We start from the raw sequence: 17,706 nt of genomic DNA, 5'->3' as shown, positions 1-17,706 counted from the left end.
TCATTCTTGAAACTCTGTAGATATTCCTCATACTTTCTTTTTAATGGTTAATGACCTATCATTCTGGTCTAATTCATGTATGTCTCTTGCCACCTCAATAAGGTGTAGCATAAGATCCACATCTTAAAAAGTTTTAAAAATCCCTTTTGGCTACCATCTCCTCAAAGAGAAGGTGCTCCATAAAAACTTTCTGTATGTTCATTCAACCATCTCGCAAACTAGAAACACAATGGAGAGAACCTAATCTTTCTCTGTTCCTCCCTTTCGCCAGGAAGATATGAGTAGCTGAAGTATTTGGTGCTATATATAGTCAGTTGATGTCAGCTGGATGCCAGTCTCTTCAGAAAGGCTCAGTCCCTAGTTTGAGTCAGAGCTAGGGACCATGCCTTCCCAGGCTCAGGGATAAAAACCATCGGGCCTCAGTGCCATCCATATTCCATCTCCACTCTTCCCTCTACAAATTGGGGCTCATCCCTGCTGAAAAGCACGGTCTAAGAGCAAGGTGAGTATATTGTTTCCTAAAATGTTTTATTAGTCAGTTGTCCGAGGAGGTTCAGAGTTATGACTCATAAATGGGCATTCTTGCTTTAAAGGGCAGCTGTTGATGCTAATATTAAAATGTCACCGCCAAAGAGTTCTGGTTTAATCTAGTGTGCTTTCTTCATTCTTACAGTTTGCTAGAACTGATGTACTGTGATGCTGATACAAATGAAGGCCAACAAGGAAACAAAGACAGATTAAAATACACTGTGGAAAAGAAAGAGGGAGGGGACAGAAGGCAGCTCTTTCATTGTTTCTCATTGCCTGGTGACCATTGTACAAGTGTATAGATAAGACTGGGCCTGAAACTCTGAGTATTATCTTCTGTTCATTGTGACACTGCCTGTCAATGTATAACATCTTCTGTCACCAGATAGAGAATGCATAGTAAAGTCACTCAGTAGAAAGCAATAATAAATGCTCTCTTTCAAAAGGATGATTATAAAACACTCCAAATGAGTTCCTCACATTGCCTCAATAACTTTCCTTTATTTTCTACAGGGAACAAAAAAAAACCATGCTTTCACATGATACCATGGTGAAGCAGAGAAAACAGCAAGCATCAGCCATCATGAAGGAAATCCATGGAAATGGTATCAATAAAAATCCTTTTTTAGCATTACTATAGCTCAGCATTAACAAAGATCCTTCCTGATGTTATTTAATATTCTATAGTTTACTTCCTTTAAATTCTTGCTATTCTGTCATAACAAACCTGGAGCTCTACGGGTGTAGAAAAGCCTATGGTAACTAATCCTTTTGTAGTCATCCTTTCTCATCTGAAAGCTATTTTCAGATGAACAACTGCTCTAAAGGAATGAAGCAATCAGACAGCTGATGTACATTCTGCTTGGCTTGCCTTTCACATTTCACATTATAAGTTAATATCACTCTCAATTCCTTTTTGGGACAGGTCTCATACTTGTCTTCATGGTCCAACCTACATGGCATATCTTGATTTCTTTTACCTTATATTACATAAACATTAAATTATATTCTATCATCCTTTTTGTACAAAAGCTGTTATGTTGGAATTCATATTGTGAATTTCTTTAACCCTGAAACAAGGCTTCATATTTAGTAATTGGCTTACTAAGATATTTTCGGTAGAAATCTACTTTTATTTATAATCTCTAGGGAAATATAAAGTTTATGTAGTCTCAAAGCATACGACTCAAAAAAATTTAATATAAATTAGATCCAAGCAGATATTCCACTCTCCTTTTCCTTAAGTTCTAGCAAATAACTCTAAAAAGCAATGCTTTATAAACTGCATTTTGATTGTTATAAAGGAAAGTCAACTTTATGAGCAAAGGATAGCATCGATTTTTAAAGTAAATGGGTAGAATATCCAGATGCTTTTACGGGCTGATTTGAGCCATTCCAGATATATCTGTGGAGTTTTCAGAATGCCTCCTTATTTCCCCTCCATTGACAAGGAATGTAACCTTTCACCTGAACACTATTGAGACCTAGAGGCATGAGATCTGGTGGGGGCAGCCAGGAACAGGGGTAAGTATAGTGTTTTCATATTTCACCTTCCATAAAGCACACTGCATAGAACCAATCAAAGATCGTTTTAGATATGCCCCCAAACAATGTAGTTATATCTAAACAGTCCTGTTAAGTTTCGTTTTCTATTTTCTGCAATATAAAATTAGCATCCTGGATTCGATTTAGTTTCCTTGTTTTATCACGATGTCAGACTAGCCCAGAATAAAGTGAGAATAATTCTGATCAGATTCTAGAACTAAACTTGTACCTGTTCAAAGTTAAAAAAAAATTCACACTTCTTTTAAATGTTTGGGCTTCTTTGTAGTTCCTGCATCAGGTAGTTTGCTTGAAATTGTTTTTATAGTTTTCCTGATCAACAAGGAAAAACTAGATGAACACCTGAGTTTGGGAATAAATTATTTACCTTAAAACTGGACTTAAGTTATTTTCTAATTGCATTCTAATCATTAATCAATTGATCCATTTAATGTATTCCCAGTTTAAATCATGTGTTGGATTCTACTCTATGTTAGCCCTGACATAGACCTACAAGGGTAAGAATATCTTTTTCTTTTTCTTATAACATAACTTTTGTGTTTATGAAATATAAAGAAAAAATACAATTCTATCTCAAAGGGGAAAAAACTCTCCAAACTATTATCGTACCACCATGTAAAGTCTGCTGAAGCCTCCCTCCCAAGTCACGGGTAGATTTCCAACCCCTTTAAGTGGAGTCACATGCTCTGCCTGTGTTTGGAGGTCAAGTGTCCCGATAATGCAGGATGATTGCAGACTTTCTGAACTCATCTCAGATAAAATAGCTGTAGTACTTTATGAAACTGCTTAAATAATTTCCCTCTCTTTTCTACTCTGACACCTTATATGGAATTTTACTACCTGGATATGACATGTTGTCTAGAATTGTCAGGAATTGTCGTGGATGCAGAGATGAGACAGACTGCAAAAATACCTTTGTGGGAATAATCTTCCAAATTTTCAAATATTACGCAGCAGAAAAAATCTGGATAATTTAAGATAGAGCATGCAACTCTTTCGATCTTAATTATAACACTCAGTAAATCAAACGTGAGCTGGATTTTCCTTTATAAAACTGAACAGAGAAAGATGTTTTCCAAACCCTCTCTCACCTCCTCTCCTTGTGCATCAGGATCTTTTTTCTTTTGTATGTTGTAACTCCTTTGTTTCTTATATCACTTTTCAAAAATGTCTAATAACCTGGGGAAGAATGACACACGACAACGAGCTGACTAAATGTATTGTCTTTTAACATGAACTGCAAGTTCACTCCCTTCTTATCGTCTGGGAGAGATACTATAGCTGGGGAACCTCTGAGATCAATTGGTAGGAAAATGTAAGAATCAGAAAAGGAGAGTTTTACATCAGAGCACTCATGCTCTCTGAAGGAGACATAACTGCAAAGAATTAATGAAAAATCCTACCCACCTAGACTAAAATACACAGAACTGGATAGAATGAGTAAAAGTGTAGATAACTTCCACCCTCTACTAACTATACCTCAAATTGTTACTCATTATGGATCCATTATACTTGTCATGTCAGATTATGTCCCAGCAGCAAATATACCACACTCCCAACAAATAATTAATAGAAAGTATCCCCTGACACTAAGGCTCCATAATTTCATATCGTTATGTCATTATATCATGGTCATCATGATGCTCAGCCTCAATATTAGAAGCAGTAGAGCTGATGGTAGTAGTTGTCTTATGTTACTGCCGTGAAACAAAACTTCTGGGATTTATACAGAAGTAAGAGAACCATGTTGCTACCATCTAACAAGTGCTATTCTAATAGAAAGGCAAAAATACACAAATATTTTGCTATTATCCGTGCATGAATTAGTTGTGGGGGCAAGAATAGTTGGCTTATCAAAGCTTCATGCCCACCAGCCCTGTGCCATTTACTCCTGATTAGTACATATTCTCTGCTATTATTCCTGTTCCTCTCTCACTCAGTAATTCTTTCAGACTTGAATACTGGAGGAGGAGGGAGAGAGATAGGAAGCATCAAATGATAGGGAGTGATATGTTGACAGAAAAAGGGGGGGGAGTAAGATTAGAAGAAGGCGATGCTCTCTAGAGCAACTGGCATCTGTCCAGAAGGGGATGGGAAGAAACCAGGGAGAGAGATGAATTTTGAGAAACTATGGACCTGGAGAAACAATCTGGGGGTTTCAGAAGGGAGGTGGGTGAGGGGAAGGGGTAGCAGGGTGACAGGTATTGAGGAGGGTACATGCTGTGATGAGCGCTGGGTGTTATACTTAACTACTGAATCACTGAACACTGCATCAAGGATTAATGATGTACTATACAATGGCTAACTGAACATAATAATAATAAAATAAAGAAGTAGTGGGGAAAAGGAACTGGAGTGAAAATACCTACAAGAAAAACTGGGCATATATTGTACCTGGGGCTTACACACAGATAAAATTGACAGTTTAGAAGAACTTCAGAAACAGAGAAGACCACAGTGTCTCGGAAGGCTGCTTCAGTCACTCTACAGTTTTTTCACTGGGGCTCTGTGAGGGCTGTTTTGGCATGTTTTTTGTTTATGTTTTTAATTTTTCCTTGCATGACTGGTGAACAGCTTTTCCCAGCAAACAGAAGAGGACTGAGCAGCATGTTTTTGTGACTTAAGGAAAAGAGTTTAGCTTTGTGGTCTGAAAACAGGAAGCCTGGGTTCTAAATGGAGTGCTGTTGTTGATATGGTACCAGGAGCCCTGGGTTCCAGACCAGACATCAGATGCCTCATCTGAACATGAGGGGTTTGGATCTACTGATACGTTTAATTCTAAAATTCCATGATTCTGATTTACTGAGCTGTGTGCAGTAGTCAAACATCAACATATTTGAGTTTCTCCAATAACAAAGACACTGATAATATTGACATAAATTTCAAGGGTATTTTGAAAAGTATAGAGTATAAAATCTAGAAATTCAGATGGAAGGTTTGTGAAGACCCCTTTTGCTTTTCCTGCATCAGCATATCTTAAACTATAATTTAAAAATCAAGCTATCAATGTTAAAATTAGGATGCTAAGAAGGTCTTGAATACCACAGATCCAATATGAAAAGTTGGGGGAATAAAAGAACTTAACCAAATGCTTCAGTGTACAAGTTTATTAGTTTTCCTTGGCTTAACTTTTCATTTTAGTGTTCCATAACCCCCCCCGAAAAGTATGGGTTTCTTTGGAAATTGGTATGCAGTAACATCTTGTGAATTCAGAGATTTTCTGAGCATGCCATAGGTTTCTAACTTCTAATAAGGTCCTTCAGAAAAGTAGCAGCAGAGAGGTAGGCTAAATTCTAGTTACCACCTAAGTAGAAATCACAGTATTTAAGTCCAACCATACTAGTCTATCATCCTTGTTTCTTTGTTGTCTTTTTCACTCTAATAGGTTGTACATGTGCATTTTATAAACAGTACTAGATAACTGTGTAATTCAAATTGTGTAATTCAGTATATTGGTAATCTCATTTTCTTAAATGTTTATAAAATTACAGTTATTAAATGATAATATTTTAATAGTAAGTTTTTGAAAACTTTATAAAATATCTGTAGAATTCAAATCAAGGCAAAGAGATATAAAATAGGAAGTTAAAGAATCTCAGATGGATTTCAAAATCAATTTCTTAATGCAAAGAAAATTATTAATGACTTTATTATCAATTATAGTCTTTCCAGATATTATTCAAAAATCACAGTCTGGACTATTATTTTTCATGTAAGATGTATATATGTATGTTAAATTTTGAAATAATGCATATTTTATGCACTATTATTCAATCCACTTAGGCCAACTATCTGCAAACAAGCAGGAAACCTGTGCAAGTACAGAGAAAATCGTTGGTCTCAAGCTTCTAAGGAAATCGATAGGACCACCTTAGAGCAAGTCCGTTTCAGTTAACTCCCCTCAAGTGGTTTTGCCCATTTTACCAGAATTGTAGGGAATCATGAGGAAAGAGATTTTTTTAAAAAGATCTTTGGTCTTACTACAATTATGTGTAAATGAGTATCTTTACAAACTATGAATTAGACTCACTGATCTAACTAAATATGTAGCTTTTGGTAGGATCAAAATTTCCCATGAAATGTGTAGAACTACCTGTGCACTCACAAATCATTTGACCAAGTTTCAGAATGTTAATGTATGAAATAAGTGAAAAAAATAATGTTTCCTTTTGGAACAACTTAAGTCCAATAGTTGTTCATAATACTATATATTAATGCAAGCTTTGAAAAAGGAACTGATCACATTTTTGAAGATCACATATTGTCTCAGTAAAATGTAATTTTCCATTTGGTTTCTAATACTCATAGTAATGGGACTCCACAATATGAAATGAAGAGGAAAAGTATACTCAAAAATCAATATTTGAACTTTTTAACATAAGATTTTAAATCTTAGTTTAACTATCAAAGTGTTGTACAGTTGAGGATACTACTGAGGAAGAATATTGGTTAACAATTATTTAATATTTCTAGTAGATTAAGAATTGTGGGGTTTTTTTTTTGTAGAAATTAATCTGGTTACGGCCATCAAGACCCTTAGATTATATGTATGTATCAATTTATAATTACATATTCAACTGTTCATAAATAATCATTGATTCTTGAAATAATAGAAAAATATAATATATCAAGTCCTATAAAATCTTTAAAGAACAAAGGGAAAATTCTGGATTACTATAAGTGACATCACTAGAAATATTATTTTCAATAGATCATCTAATGCCACAAAAAAACCTTCTAATCCATCAAGGCAAGGATATGTATCCTGAATAAGTTATGTCATTTATCAGGCATCCAGATTAAAAACACTGTTGAGAACCTACAGAGGGGTTTGCAATAAAGGGCAGGGAACAGCTGAACTTGGATTCTATGTGCTCATTTGACAGTGTCTACACTCTGAAAGTTTAAGTAATGAAAGTATTCTTAACATTAGATCCCCCTCACAGATGGTCTGGAACTCCTGTTCTAGTTATAAATTGAACTATTGGAAGGGAAGGGAAGAAAACCTTAGAGAATTTAGATATTTCTTTGCTGTTTGTTTGTTTATGCAAAATAGGTTGACTTAACATATTCCTGTGTCTAGTACCTTGCTAGTAAACAGTGGGTTCTTTGGGGTGGAGAAATGCCTTGGTTTCTAGAGTTTGCCAATTTCTATGGAATAAATACACCCACCACAGCTGATTTCAAGCTACCATCAAAAAGGTTCTGAGTGGAGATTCAGGAAAATATATACAGTAATACATTATACAGTATTTCTACCATACAAATACAAACAGATATAAATAACATCAGGAGCATAGATAATAGCAAAATGCAGTAAAAAGACTTGAAAGTGATATGTTTGAGTATTTATTGCTTTGTTTTTAAATACATTATCTAATTATTAAACTTAATTAATTTTAATTAGGGCTATGTTTACGGAAGTTAACTACTGGCTCACAGAACTCTTGAAAATTTATCAGTTGACTCTTGTGAGCTAGTAGAAGCTTTCTCTAGTGCTGAATTATCATCCAGTATTTCTGGCCCCAGAGACTCTGAATTCTGTCAGGTGGCCGCTCAAAGCTAGTTAACTCACTGTCTATCACAGAGCAGGAGGGAGAAAATGTAGGCTCAGAAGAAGTGGAATGGAGTATGAAGAATATTAAAAGAGGTTGAGTGCATTGTTTTATGCACCCTCTCATTTTTCCTTTTTGTCTCTCACTTCTTCTCCCTCATGATACAAATTTGCTAATAATAACAGATTGCTCCAGCTGATTATTTCTTGGTATCCCTGACATCAAGGGTAGGTAAGTTCCTTATGGCTCTTACTGAACATCTATTCCTTGAAGCAACTTGAGCAATGGGTTCTAGTGCTTTGCTTAAAAGGAGTGAATGTTTCTTATGAAACCTGATGAGTCTGTGACCAACAGTATATCCATTTTTGTTATAGTTCTTCTCTCTGTTCTCTTTCCTCTTTGAGGCCCCCACTTCCAGGCTTTTAAGCTGGTCTTCTTCACTCTTCCTTACAACTCTAATCTTAATACACTTTTTCGATCTACATCAGTAGCATGAAGATCTGGAGAGAATAACTATATCTGCATGCTTTTAGTTGAATAAAAGAGAAAGTCAGAAGCCAACTAGCTTAAGCAATAAAGGGAATTTATGACTCATACATCTGAAAAGTTCAGAGCTTCATCTAGCCACTCAAGTATGCCACCAAGGATTCTCCGGTTTCTCTGTCTCTGTTTTGACTTCCTTGGGGTAAGTTTCACCCCAAGCCTGGCTCTATTATTCTACCAAGTACCTGTCAACATTTTCCTGGGCAATAAACTTCTGTGCTTACATGCGGCAGTATAAAGAAAGCATCTTTGGCACAACATTCACAGAGAAAATTCCTGATAGTCACTCTCATTGACCTGGATCAGATTTCTGAATCAATCACAGAGCTGATCAAGTCTGGTCAAACACACCGCAGAAGACTACTGTAAATCATATGGAGCAGCGGGATGGAACCTACTTAAGTCATGTGGTTATTTCAGAAACTTTGATGGAATCCGTGAATATCAGGAGGCTATTAGGAAGAGGGCCATGCGATAAAAACATTTTCTCAAACATGTTTGGTGTCACAGAATTTAACTTACGCTATAGCTTGAAATTTAGAAGATAGAGAAATTAATATAATAATATGCTATTCCTTTTTCTAACCCTCTTTTCATTTAACTATTTGTAATGACTCAAACCAGTAACAGAAATGGGGAGGAAAAAAAAGTTGCATTTCTGTTGCGGTTTCTTTATGGAAAAACTTTGTAGCATTAATTAAAAGGAGAAAGATTCCATAACTATGAAGAATGTCATCTCTGCATTTTCTAGTGGCTGCCTGTTTTGGGGCATTTTTCATTTTCTGAAAATGTCTCATTAGAAAAGTTTTCCAGGAGAAACATAAATGTGTTTAAAAACATTATTTATAATATATTACATTACATAGAATATGTATTTCTAGAAAAGTTCAATGGGAAAAAAATCTGTAGATTTTGATTTTGTGTGTGTGTTACTATTTTATTCTCTCTCTCTCTCATTGCTGACTGAATTGTTTTGATAAGCATTTAAAGGAGATTCCCCCTTCCCATAACTGCACAAAGTCTAAGCAATACTGTTTCTTCTATCCTCTGTATCTAAAAGGAAATTTCTATTTTTATTACAGAATCAAAAAGTTGGGTACCTGGGTGTCCCAGTTGGTTAAGCCATTGCCTTTGGCTCAGGTTATGATCCTGGGACCCTGGGATTGAGCCCCACGTGGGGCTTCTGTCAGTGGGGAGTTTGCTTCTCTCCTTCTCTTATTCTCTCTCTCAAATAAACAAATACAATCTTTTAAAAAAAGGATCAAAAGGTTGAAACTCTCTCCAGAATACTGAGGTATATATTCATAGATATGTTGAAAATAACCTAGCTTCTCCTTCCATGTTCCAAGAACACAGTAAAAAAGATTCCAAACACTGGCAGATAAACGAAGGTGAATATTCCCTGTAGAACTGAGCAGGGTTGACAAGCAAATCCTAGGCAACTGTTATAAAACACCCTCATTTACTTTGCTCTCTTCCTCCAATCCTTTTTCACAGGTAATTTCTGCCTCCCTGGGGATTGTAAAGCATGTATAGCATAGATTTTTTTTTTTTTCCATATGGGAGATCAGACAAAGCTGCTCTGCATTGCTTTGGGGGTGGGGTGGGGGAAGGCTATGAATTTTTTTTCATTAAAGTTTTTTTTTTTTTTTAATAATACACTTAATTTTTTTTTTAGAGCAGTTTCAGGTTTACAGAAAAACTAAGCAGAAAATAGTGTGTTTCCATATACCCCTTCTCCTCCCAACACATAGATTCCCCTATTATTGACATCTTGTCTTGGTGTGATATACTGGTTATAGCTGATGAACCAATATGGATACACTATTAAAAACTATAGTCCAGAGGCACCTGCATGGCTCAGTTGGTTAAGCATCCAACTCTTGGTTTCAGCTGGGGTCATGGTCTTGGGGTCCTGGGATCAAACCCTGAGTTGGGCTCCACACTCAGTGCCAACTCTGCTGGAGATTGTCTCCCTCTCCCTCTCTCTACTCCTCATGCACGCATACACTTTCTATCTCTAAAATAAGTAAATAAAATCTTTAAAAAAAATAGCTAAAGTCCATAGTTTACATTAGGGGTCATTCTTTGTGTTATAGTGTTTTATGGACTTTCATGAATGCATAATGTCATATGTCTGCCATTATAATACCATAGGGAATAGTCTCACTGCCCTAGAAATCCCTTGTACTCTACTCGTTTATCCCTATTTCCTCCCCTTCCCCCACCCCAAGCCCTTGGCAACCATTGATTCTTTGACTGTCTTCTGGAATTTTGTCTTTTCCAGAATATCATGTAGTTGGAACCATACAGTGTGTAGTCTTTACTGACAAGCTTCATTCACTTAGCAATTTACAATAAGGATTATTCATGTCTTTTTATGGCTTGGTAGTTTTTTTTGGAGGTAATCGTAGTTCATATGCAATTCTAAGAAATAATACAGAGCTGTTGCATCATGTACCTTTTCCTAATTTTCCCCAAGGTAATGTCTTGCAAAGCTATAGTATACTATCCCAATCAGAATATTGTCATTAATACAGTCAAGAGACTCCTGCCAATCACTACTCTGCTCTTTATTTCTCTCTATTTTTTCATTTCAAGAATGCTATATAAATGATTTAAATATACAGTGTTTAACCTTTGGGAATTGGCTTTTATCACTCAGTGTAGTTCTCTGGAACTAAATAAATAAATCCAGGAGATGCATGTTTCAATGGTTTTTCCCTTTTTATTGCTGAGTACCATGGTATGGATAGACCACAGTGTTTTTAACCATTTACCCATTAAAGTACGTCTGGATTATTTCTGTTTTGTTTTTAATTCAGAAAAAAAAACGGCTATGAACATTTGTACATAGCTTTTTGCATGAACATGAGCTTTCATTTTACTTGGATAAATGCCCAGTGTTACTACTAATTCTATGGTAGGTTTTTAACAGAAATTACTAAGTTACTTTCCAGAGTGGTTGTACCATTCTACATTTCCAAGAGCAATGTATGAGTGATCTAGCTTCTCCATACCCTCCCCAGCTTTAGGAGCAATCATTATTTTTCATTTTAGTCATTCTGATAGTGACATAGCTTTATGGTCTTCATTTGCATTTCCTTAATTTGAATTGACTGATGATGTTGAACATCTTTGTGTATGCTTATTTGCCATCTGTATATCCTCTTTGGTGAAATGTCTCTTCATGTCTTTGGCCCATGTTCTAATTAGATTGTTTGCATTTTTACTTGTGAGTTTTGAGAGTTCTTTATATATTCTAGCTTGTTGTCAAATATGGTTTCCCACTCTGTAACTTGTCTTTTTATTCATGTAAAGGTCTTTCTCAGAGCAAAAGTTTTTAATTTTGATGAAGTTCAATTTATCAGTGTTTCCTCTAATGAATTGTGTCTGTGGTGTCGTTTAATCATGCTTTGCTCCACCCTCTATCCCAAAGGTATGATCATGTAATTTTTCTTCTCTAGCCTATTAATATGGGAGAATATATTGATTTTTGAATATTAAAGCAGTCAATATCCCTGGAATAAATTCTACTTATTCATGGTATAGAATTCTTTTTATATCTTGTTGAATTTTAATTATTAATATGTTATTAAGGATTTTTGCTTCTATATGTATGAGGAATATTGGTCTGTAGCTTTCATTTTTGTGTCTTCTCAGTTTTGGTATCAGCGTAATATTATCTTAATAAATAAACTTGGAACAGTTCTCTCATCTTCATTTTCAGGCAGAGATTATTATTTGGGTGTTAATTCTTGAAATGTTTGGTACAATTCTCCAGTGAAATTACCTAGCTCTGAAGATTTCTTTTTTGAGAGATTTAAAAATTATAAATTAGATCGTATTTACAGATTAATCAACTTCTCTACTTCATACTGGTGAGATGTGACATTTTGTGTTTTTCAAAAATTGGTGACTTTTTTTAAGTTTTCAAATTTATGTGAATTAATATATAATGTGGTTAATAGTATTCACTTATTATCCATTTGCTATCTAGAGTGTCTATTGCTCCTGTAGTTCCTTCCTTCATGCCTATCATTGGTAATTTGTGTCTTTTATATTTTTGTCTATGTCAGTCTAGCTAGAGATTTGTCAATGCTATTTATCATTCAAAACTCAACTCCATGTTTAACTAATTTTTGATTTCTGCTGTTATATTGATTATTTCTTTCCTTCTGCTTGCTATGGGTTTATTTTATTCTTCTTTCTCTAGGTCTTTTGTTTTTATTTTTATTTTTTTTGAGAAAGAGAGAGAATGTATGCATACATGCATGAAAGCCAGGGGGTGTGTGATGAAGGAGAGAGGAAGACGGGGAGAGAGAATCTTAAGCAGGCTCCATGCTCAGTGCGGAGTTCCCCTTGGGCTTGATCTCAGAATGCTGGGGTCTTGACCTGAGCTGATACCAAGAGTTGGACACTTAACTGACTGAGCTACCCAGGTACACCCTTTTTCTAGGTTTTTAAGGTAGAAGCTTAGATTATTCATTTGAGACTTTTTCTTTTTCTTAGTGTACGCATTTAGTGCTATAACTGTCCCTCTCAGCACTGCATTAACTATATCTCATAAATTTTGACATGCTTTGTTTTTATTTTCATTCAAATCAATGATAGTTTTTTCTTATTTCCTTTGAAACTTCCTCTTTGACCCATGGATTATTTAGAAGTATGTTGTTTAGTTTCCAAATGTTTAGAGATTTTCCTATTATCTTCCTGTTACTGATTTCTTTCTTTTTTTTTTTTAAGATTTTATTTATTTATTTATTTATTTGACAGGCAGAGATCACAAATCGGCGAGAGGCAGTCAGAGAGAGAGGAGGAAGCAGGCTCCCTGCAGAGCAGAGAACCCGATGCAGGGCTCGATCCTAGGACCCTGGGATCATGACCTGAGCTGAAGGCAGCAGCTTAATCCACTGAGCCACCCAGGTGCCCCTCTATTACTGATTTCTAATGTGATTCCACTGTAACCAGAAATCACATTCTGCACAAGTTTAACTCTTTTAAATTTGTTGAGGTCTTTTTTATGGCCCAGGATATGGTCTACCGTCATTTATGTTCCACGATCACATATGGGCATTCTGTTGTTGTTCAGTAGAATCTAATTCTATGGCTTGCTTAAACATTTTTAAGATTTCCGTGTCTCTTTATCCACAGTGATTTCAAGTCTATCTGTAATAGCTTTTTTAGTAGTTGCTCTAAGAATTACATTACATATGCATAATTTATCAAAGTCTATTGATGACAAGATCTCTGGCTGGCTCAGTCAGTTAAGTGTCTGCCTTTGGCTCAGGTCATGATTCCACAGTTTTGGGATTGAGTCCAGCATCAGGGGCCTTGCTCAGTGAGGAGTCTGCTTCTCCCTCTGCCTGCCTCTCCCCCTGCTTGTGCTCTCTCTCACCTCTCTGACAAATGAATAAATAAAATCTTTAAAAATATATAAATAAACAAAGTCTCCTGATGTCATCACTTTATCAATTCAAGCGAAGTACAGAAAACTTACCTTCATGTCCCTTTATCCTCCTCTATTTATAACATAATTGTCTTAACTATTTCTTCTATATATATTTATATTATATCAGTTTTTGCTTCTAACATCAAACATAATTTAAAAACCTAAAGAGGAGAAGGGAAGATTATTGTACTTACCCACACTGTTGCTCACTATAGTCTTTCTTTGCTCTATATTTTGTTTACTGTTTAAAGAACTCCTCTTAGTTTTTTCCTATGGTCTGAATGTTCATGTCCCCACCAAATTCATATACTGAAGTCCCAATGCTCCTGTGATTATTAAGAGATGGAATCTTTGGAGATGATTAAGTCTTGACAGTGGAGTCCTTGTGAAAGAGATAGTACCCTTATAAAATAGGTCCAAGAGAGCTACCTGTCCCTTCCACCATGTGAGAACACAAGATGGAAGTAATCATCAATGTGGAACCCAGAAGGGGGCTTTCACCAGAACCCCAACCATGCTGGCACCTAGATCTCAGACTGCCAGCCTCCAGAACTGTGAGAAAGAAAGTTCTGTTGTTTAGAAGCCACTGGTCTTTGGTGTTTTGTTATAGCTGCCCAAACCATTCTTTTAGAAAAGGTCTCCAGGAAACAAATTCTCCTAGTTTCCATTTAACTGAAGATGTCTCAAATTCTCCTTCATTTCTAAAGGATATTTTCACTGGGTATCAGATTCTGGGTTGACAGTTTTATCTTTCCATAATTTTGTGCCACTTTTTCCTGGTTTTCATGGTTTCTGGTGATAAATTCACTGTAATTCTCATTTTCTCCCCTCCCTATAGGTAAGTTGTCATTTTTCTCCAGCTGCTTTCAAGGTTTTTTTGTCTTTAATTTTTAGAAGTTTATGTCTTGTGACATTCTATAGATTTATCTTGTATAAGACACTCTTTAGCTTCTTGAATCTGTAGATTTATCTTTCTTGCCTAATCTGGGAGTTTTTAACCATTATTTCTTTTATTTTTAAGAGATTTTATTTATTTATTTGAGAGAGAGAGAGAGCATGAGAAGAGGGGGGTCAGAGAGAGAAGCAGGGAGCCTGGTGTGGAGCTTGATCCTGGGACTCTAGGATCATGACCTGAGCCAAAGGCAGATGTTTAACTGACTGAGCCACCCAGGTACTCCAACCATTATTTCTTTGAGTACTTTTCCAGCCCCACTTACTTCTTCTCTCCTGTCTTCAGTGACACAAATGCTGTATCTTTTGTTCCAGTCCCACTAACCCCTAAGGTTTTCTTCATTTTTTTTTTCATTTTATTCTTTCCTCTGTTGTTCTTATTGAGTGATTTCTATTATTCTATATCCCAGTTCACAGATTATTTTTTCCTTTCTCCCCTCTATTCTGCTACTGACTCCATCTGTTAAACTTCTGCTTTGGTTATGTATCCTCAGTCCTTAATTTTCCATTAGGTCTTTATAGTTTTTATTTCTCTGCCAGGAATTTTTATTTCTTTGCTAAGGCTTTCTATTTTTTCAATTCTTTCTAGGAGCTTTGTAATTAATTGCCCTTTAAATAATTTTTATCATGGCTGCTTTGAAATCTTGGTTGTGTAATTTTAATATCCCAGTCATCTCATATTGGCATCATTTTCATTTAGTTTGAGATCTTCCTGGTTCCTGGTATGAAAAGATTTTTTATGAGCTTGGAAATTTTCACATTATGTTCTAAGACTCTTGTTCTTATATTTAAGCCTTCTTTTTCATCTACACTGGTCTGACACTGCTTCAGCCAGGGAAGAACAGTGGCACCTCATCACTATCAGGTGAAAGTAGAAGTGCAGGCTCCCTACATGGCTTCATTGAAACTTGAGGAGAAGAGCTCTTAACTACTGATAGGAGAGGGTGTTAGTTTGAAATCCCCACATGGTCTTCACTAACACTCAGAGAGGGAGGGTTGTTATTGGCTGACAGAGATGAAAGTCCCAGCTTCTTCCTTCGCTTTTCTGATACCACCCCTTTGGGAATATTGGGGCACCTTCTTATAGCCTCAGAATGGTAAAATTCTGAGCTCCTCACCTGGAACTTGTTGGTATGGATAGGACCCAAGGTTTTTCTTTGGTATCTTGGTGAAGTAGAGTGGCTATTGTCTAAATTTTCTGTTTTTTTAGGCTGCTCCTTTCCTAGTCCTTTAGCTAATGATAACTGTCTTTTGTTAGGGTTTTTTTTTCGTTAGCACTTGTTGGTGTGTCTGGGATGCTATCATCTTAGCTCCAAGTCTGGGATTTATAAGCTAAAAGAAAACCCAGAGAACTCACCACCACATTGTTCCTTGAGTCCTGAGTCTCCTTGTTAATTGTCTTCTTCTCTTCACCTTTCAAAGTCTTCTTATGTTATATACATAATGTCCAGGATTTATAATTGTATTTCGTAGATTTATAGGGAACATCTCATATATTTAAGGCATGGGGGACACAAAGACTAAAACATTAAAAAAATGAAAACTATCAAATAAGTAAAATGGAATCAAGTAATTGTGATTCAGTGCTATGGGATATGAAAAAGGCATGTATAATTATGAATAGAGATTTAGTGAAGGGATTCACAGAAATAGCATAAGCTAGGTTGGGAATGATTTGTTCATTCAGTACTACCTGCCTACTTTATACTAGGTTCCTTGATGATGACTGTAGAATAAATGGTATTTTAACAGAGATCGGGAAATGGAGTGGCACAGATGGCAGGGTAGGCACTCAAGCAATAAGGACAGCTGAAACACACATACAAATTTGGGGTGCCAAATAGAACTTATTAAAACTATAAGCAGGGCTGTTTGAAAACTCATTAAATTTGGAAACACTAAATTATATTAATAGTGTTATTATCTAACTTTCATTTACTCTATGTGCCAGATATCATAGATAAGTGATTTATATGAAGCATTTTATTTAATGCTCATATCAAGCATATTCAGTAGGTATTATCCAAACTTTAGAGATGAGGATCCTCAGGCTTAGAAAAATAAGTAACATATCAATAATCATACAGAGAGAAAGTAAGGGAGCTAGGATTCAACCTAAAGCAGTCTGAGTAAAGAGTCTCTATCTTACTCACTACACTAGCATATAGCAGGCAATAAATTATGGAATTTAGCAAAGCCTTTAAAGATGATTACCTTGGGGTTTTCATATACATGAATGTTGTTTTACAGATGTAGATGCTATGCACCTGGGCAAAAAAGTCAGCATCCCTAGAGACATCATGTTGGAAGAATTATCCCATCTCAGTAACCGTGGCGCCAGACTATTTAAGATGCGACAAAGAAGATCTGATAAATACACATTTGAAAACTTCCAGTATGAATCTAAAGCACAAATAAATGTAGGTATAACTTGATTATGTGGTGTCTAAATAAAGAGGTAGCATTTCTAAGTGTATTTCTATCACTGGATCCCAAACAAGTATTCTACATATTTATTCAGCGTATTTTTTCTGTGGATTTTGTTAGACCTTTTTTTATGATAATAAATAGTTCAGATGAATAAACAAAAGAAGTATTATATATGTTATGAGTATCTTTTTAGTTCAGTAGGGATATGACAAACCTGTAGATTTGTCACTGAAAAGCTGGTGTGTTCTGCTAAGAGGAGGGAGAGGGAGTGGAGATTGGCGGAACTAAAAGTTTCCATGGTCTTATCTCTAACAGTTAAATGTTTGGGATGGAAACACTTCCAAAGCACACAGCACTCCACAAAGTAAGCATAAGCATTTTGCTGGCTGAATACATCCTGGCACTGAAACGTGCCTGAGAGCTACAGACATAGTTGAGCTTCTCTCCCTCAAAGCATTTATTCCACATCATGTAAGGAAGTCTGATACCTATTAATAACAAAACCAAGGTGGACAAAACTCTTTCGACCAAATTTTCTGCATCTGAAAAATAATAAACAAATGAACAGACAAATTAATTACATTATATTTTACATACTGCATTTATATTATATTCTTTTAAACTGTCATGTAGAGAGATTGTCAAGGAAGAAGTTCATAGCAGGAAAACAACTAGTTTTGGGGG

At 35.7% G+C, this 17,706-nt stretch overlaps 1 protein-coding gene across 4 annotated transcripts in view; it reads left to right on the top strand.

Annotated features, from left to right (window-relative positions):
* Positions 1–347: 347 nt before the first annotated feature.
* The window catches only part of MYOZ2 (myozenin 2), a 35,542-nt gene continuing 18,183 nt past the window's right edge, over positions 348–17,706 (top strand). The window contains exons 1-4 of one of the 4 annotated variants that reach the window (XM_059169533.1): positions 1,047–1,133; positions 1,980–2,052; positions 12,406–12,631; positions 16,843–17,012. In XM_059169533.1, the coding sequence (XP_059025516.1) occupies positions 16,854–17,012 (159 nt within the window). In that variant the 5' untranslated portion in view covers positions 1,047–1,133; positions 1,980–2,052; positions 12,406–12,631; positions 16,843–16,853. Of the gene's footprint in view, positions 503–1,041; positions 1,134–1,979; positions 2,053–12,405; positions 12,632–16,842; positions 17,013–17,706 lie in introns of those variants that run through there. The other 3 variants (XM_059169514.1, XM_059169524.1, XM_059169543.1) reach the window with 3 other exon arrangements.

The sequence above is a fragment of the Mustela lutreola genome, chromosome 1 (assembly GCF_030435805.1).
Source record: "Mustela lutreola isolate mMusLut2 chromosome 1, mMusLut2.pri, whole genome shotgun sequence".
NCBI classification, from domain to species: Eukaryota; Metazoa; Chordata; class Mammalia; order Carnivora; family Mustelidae; genus Mustela; species Mustela lutreola.
This window is presented reverse-complemented; position numbering and strand designations above follow the sequence as displayed.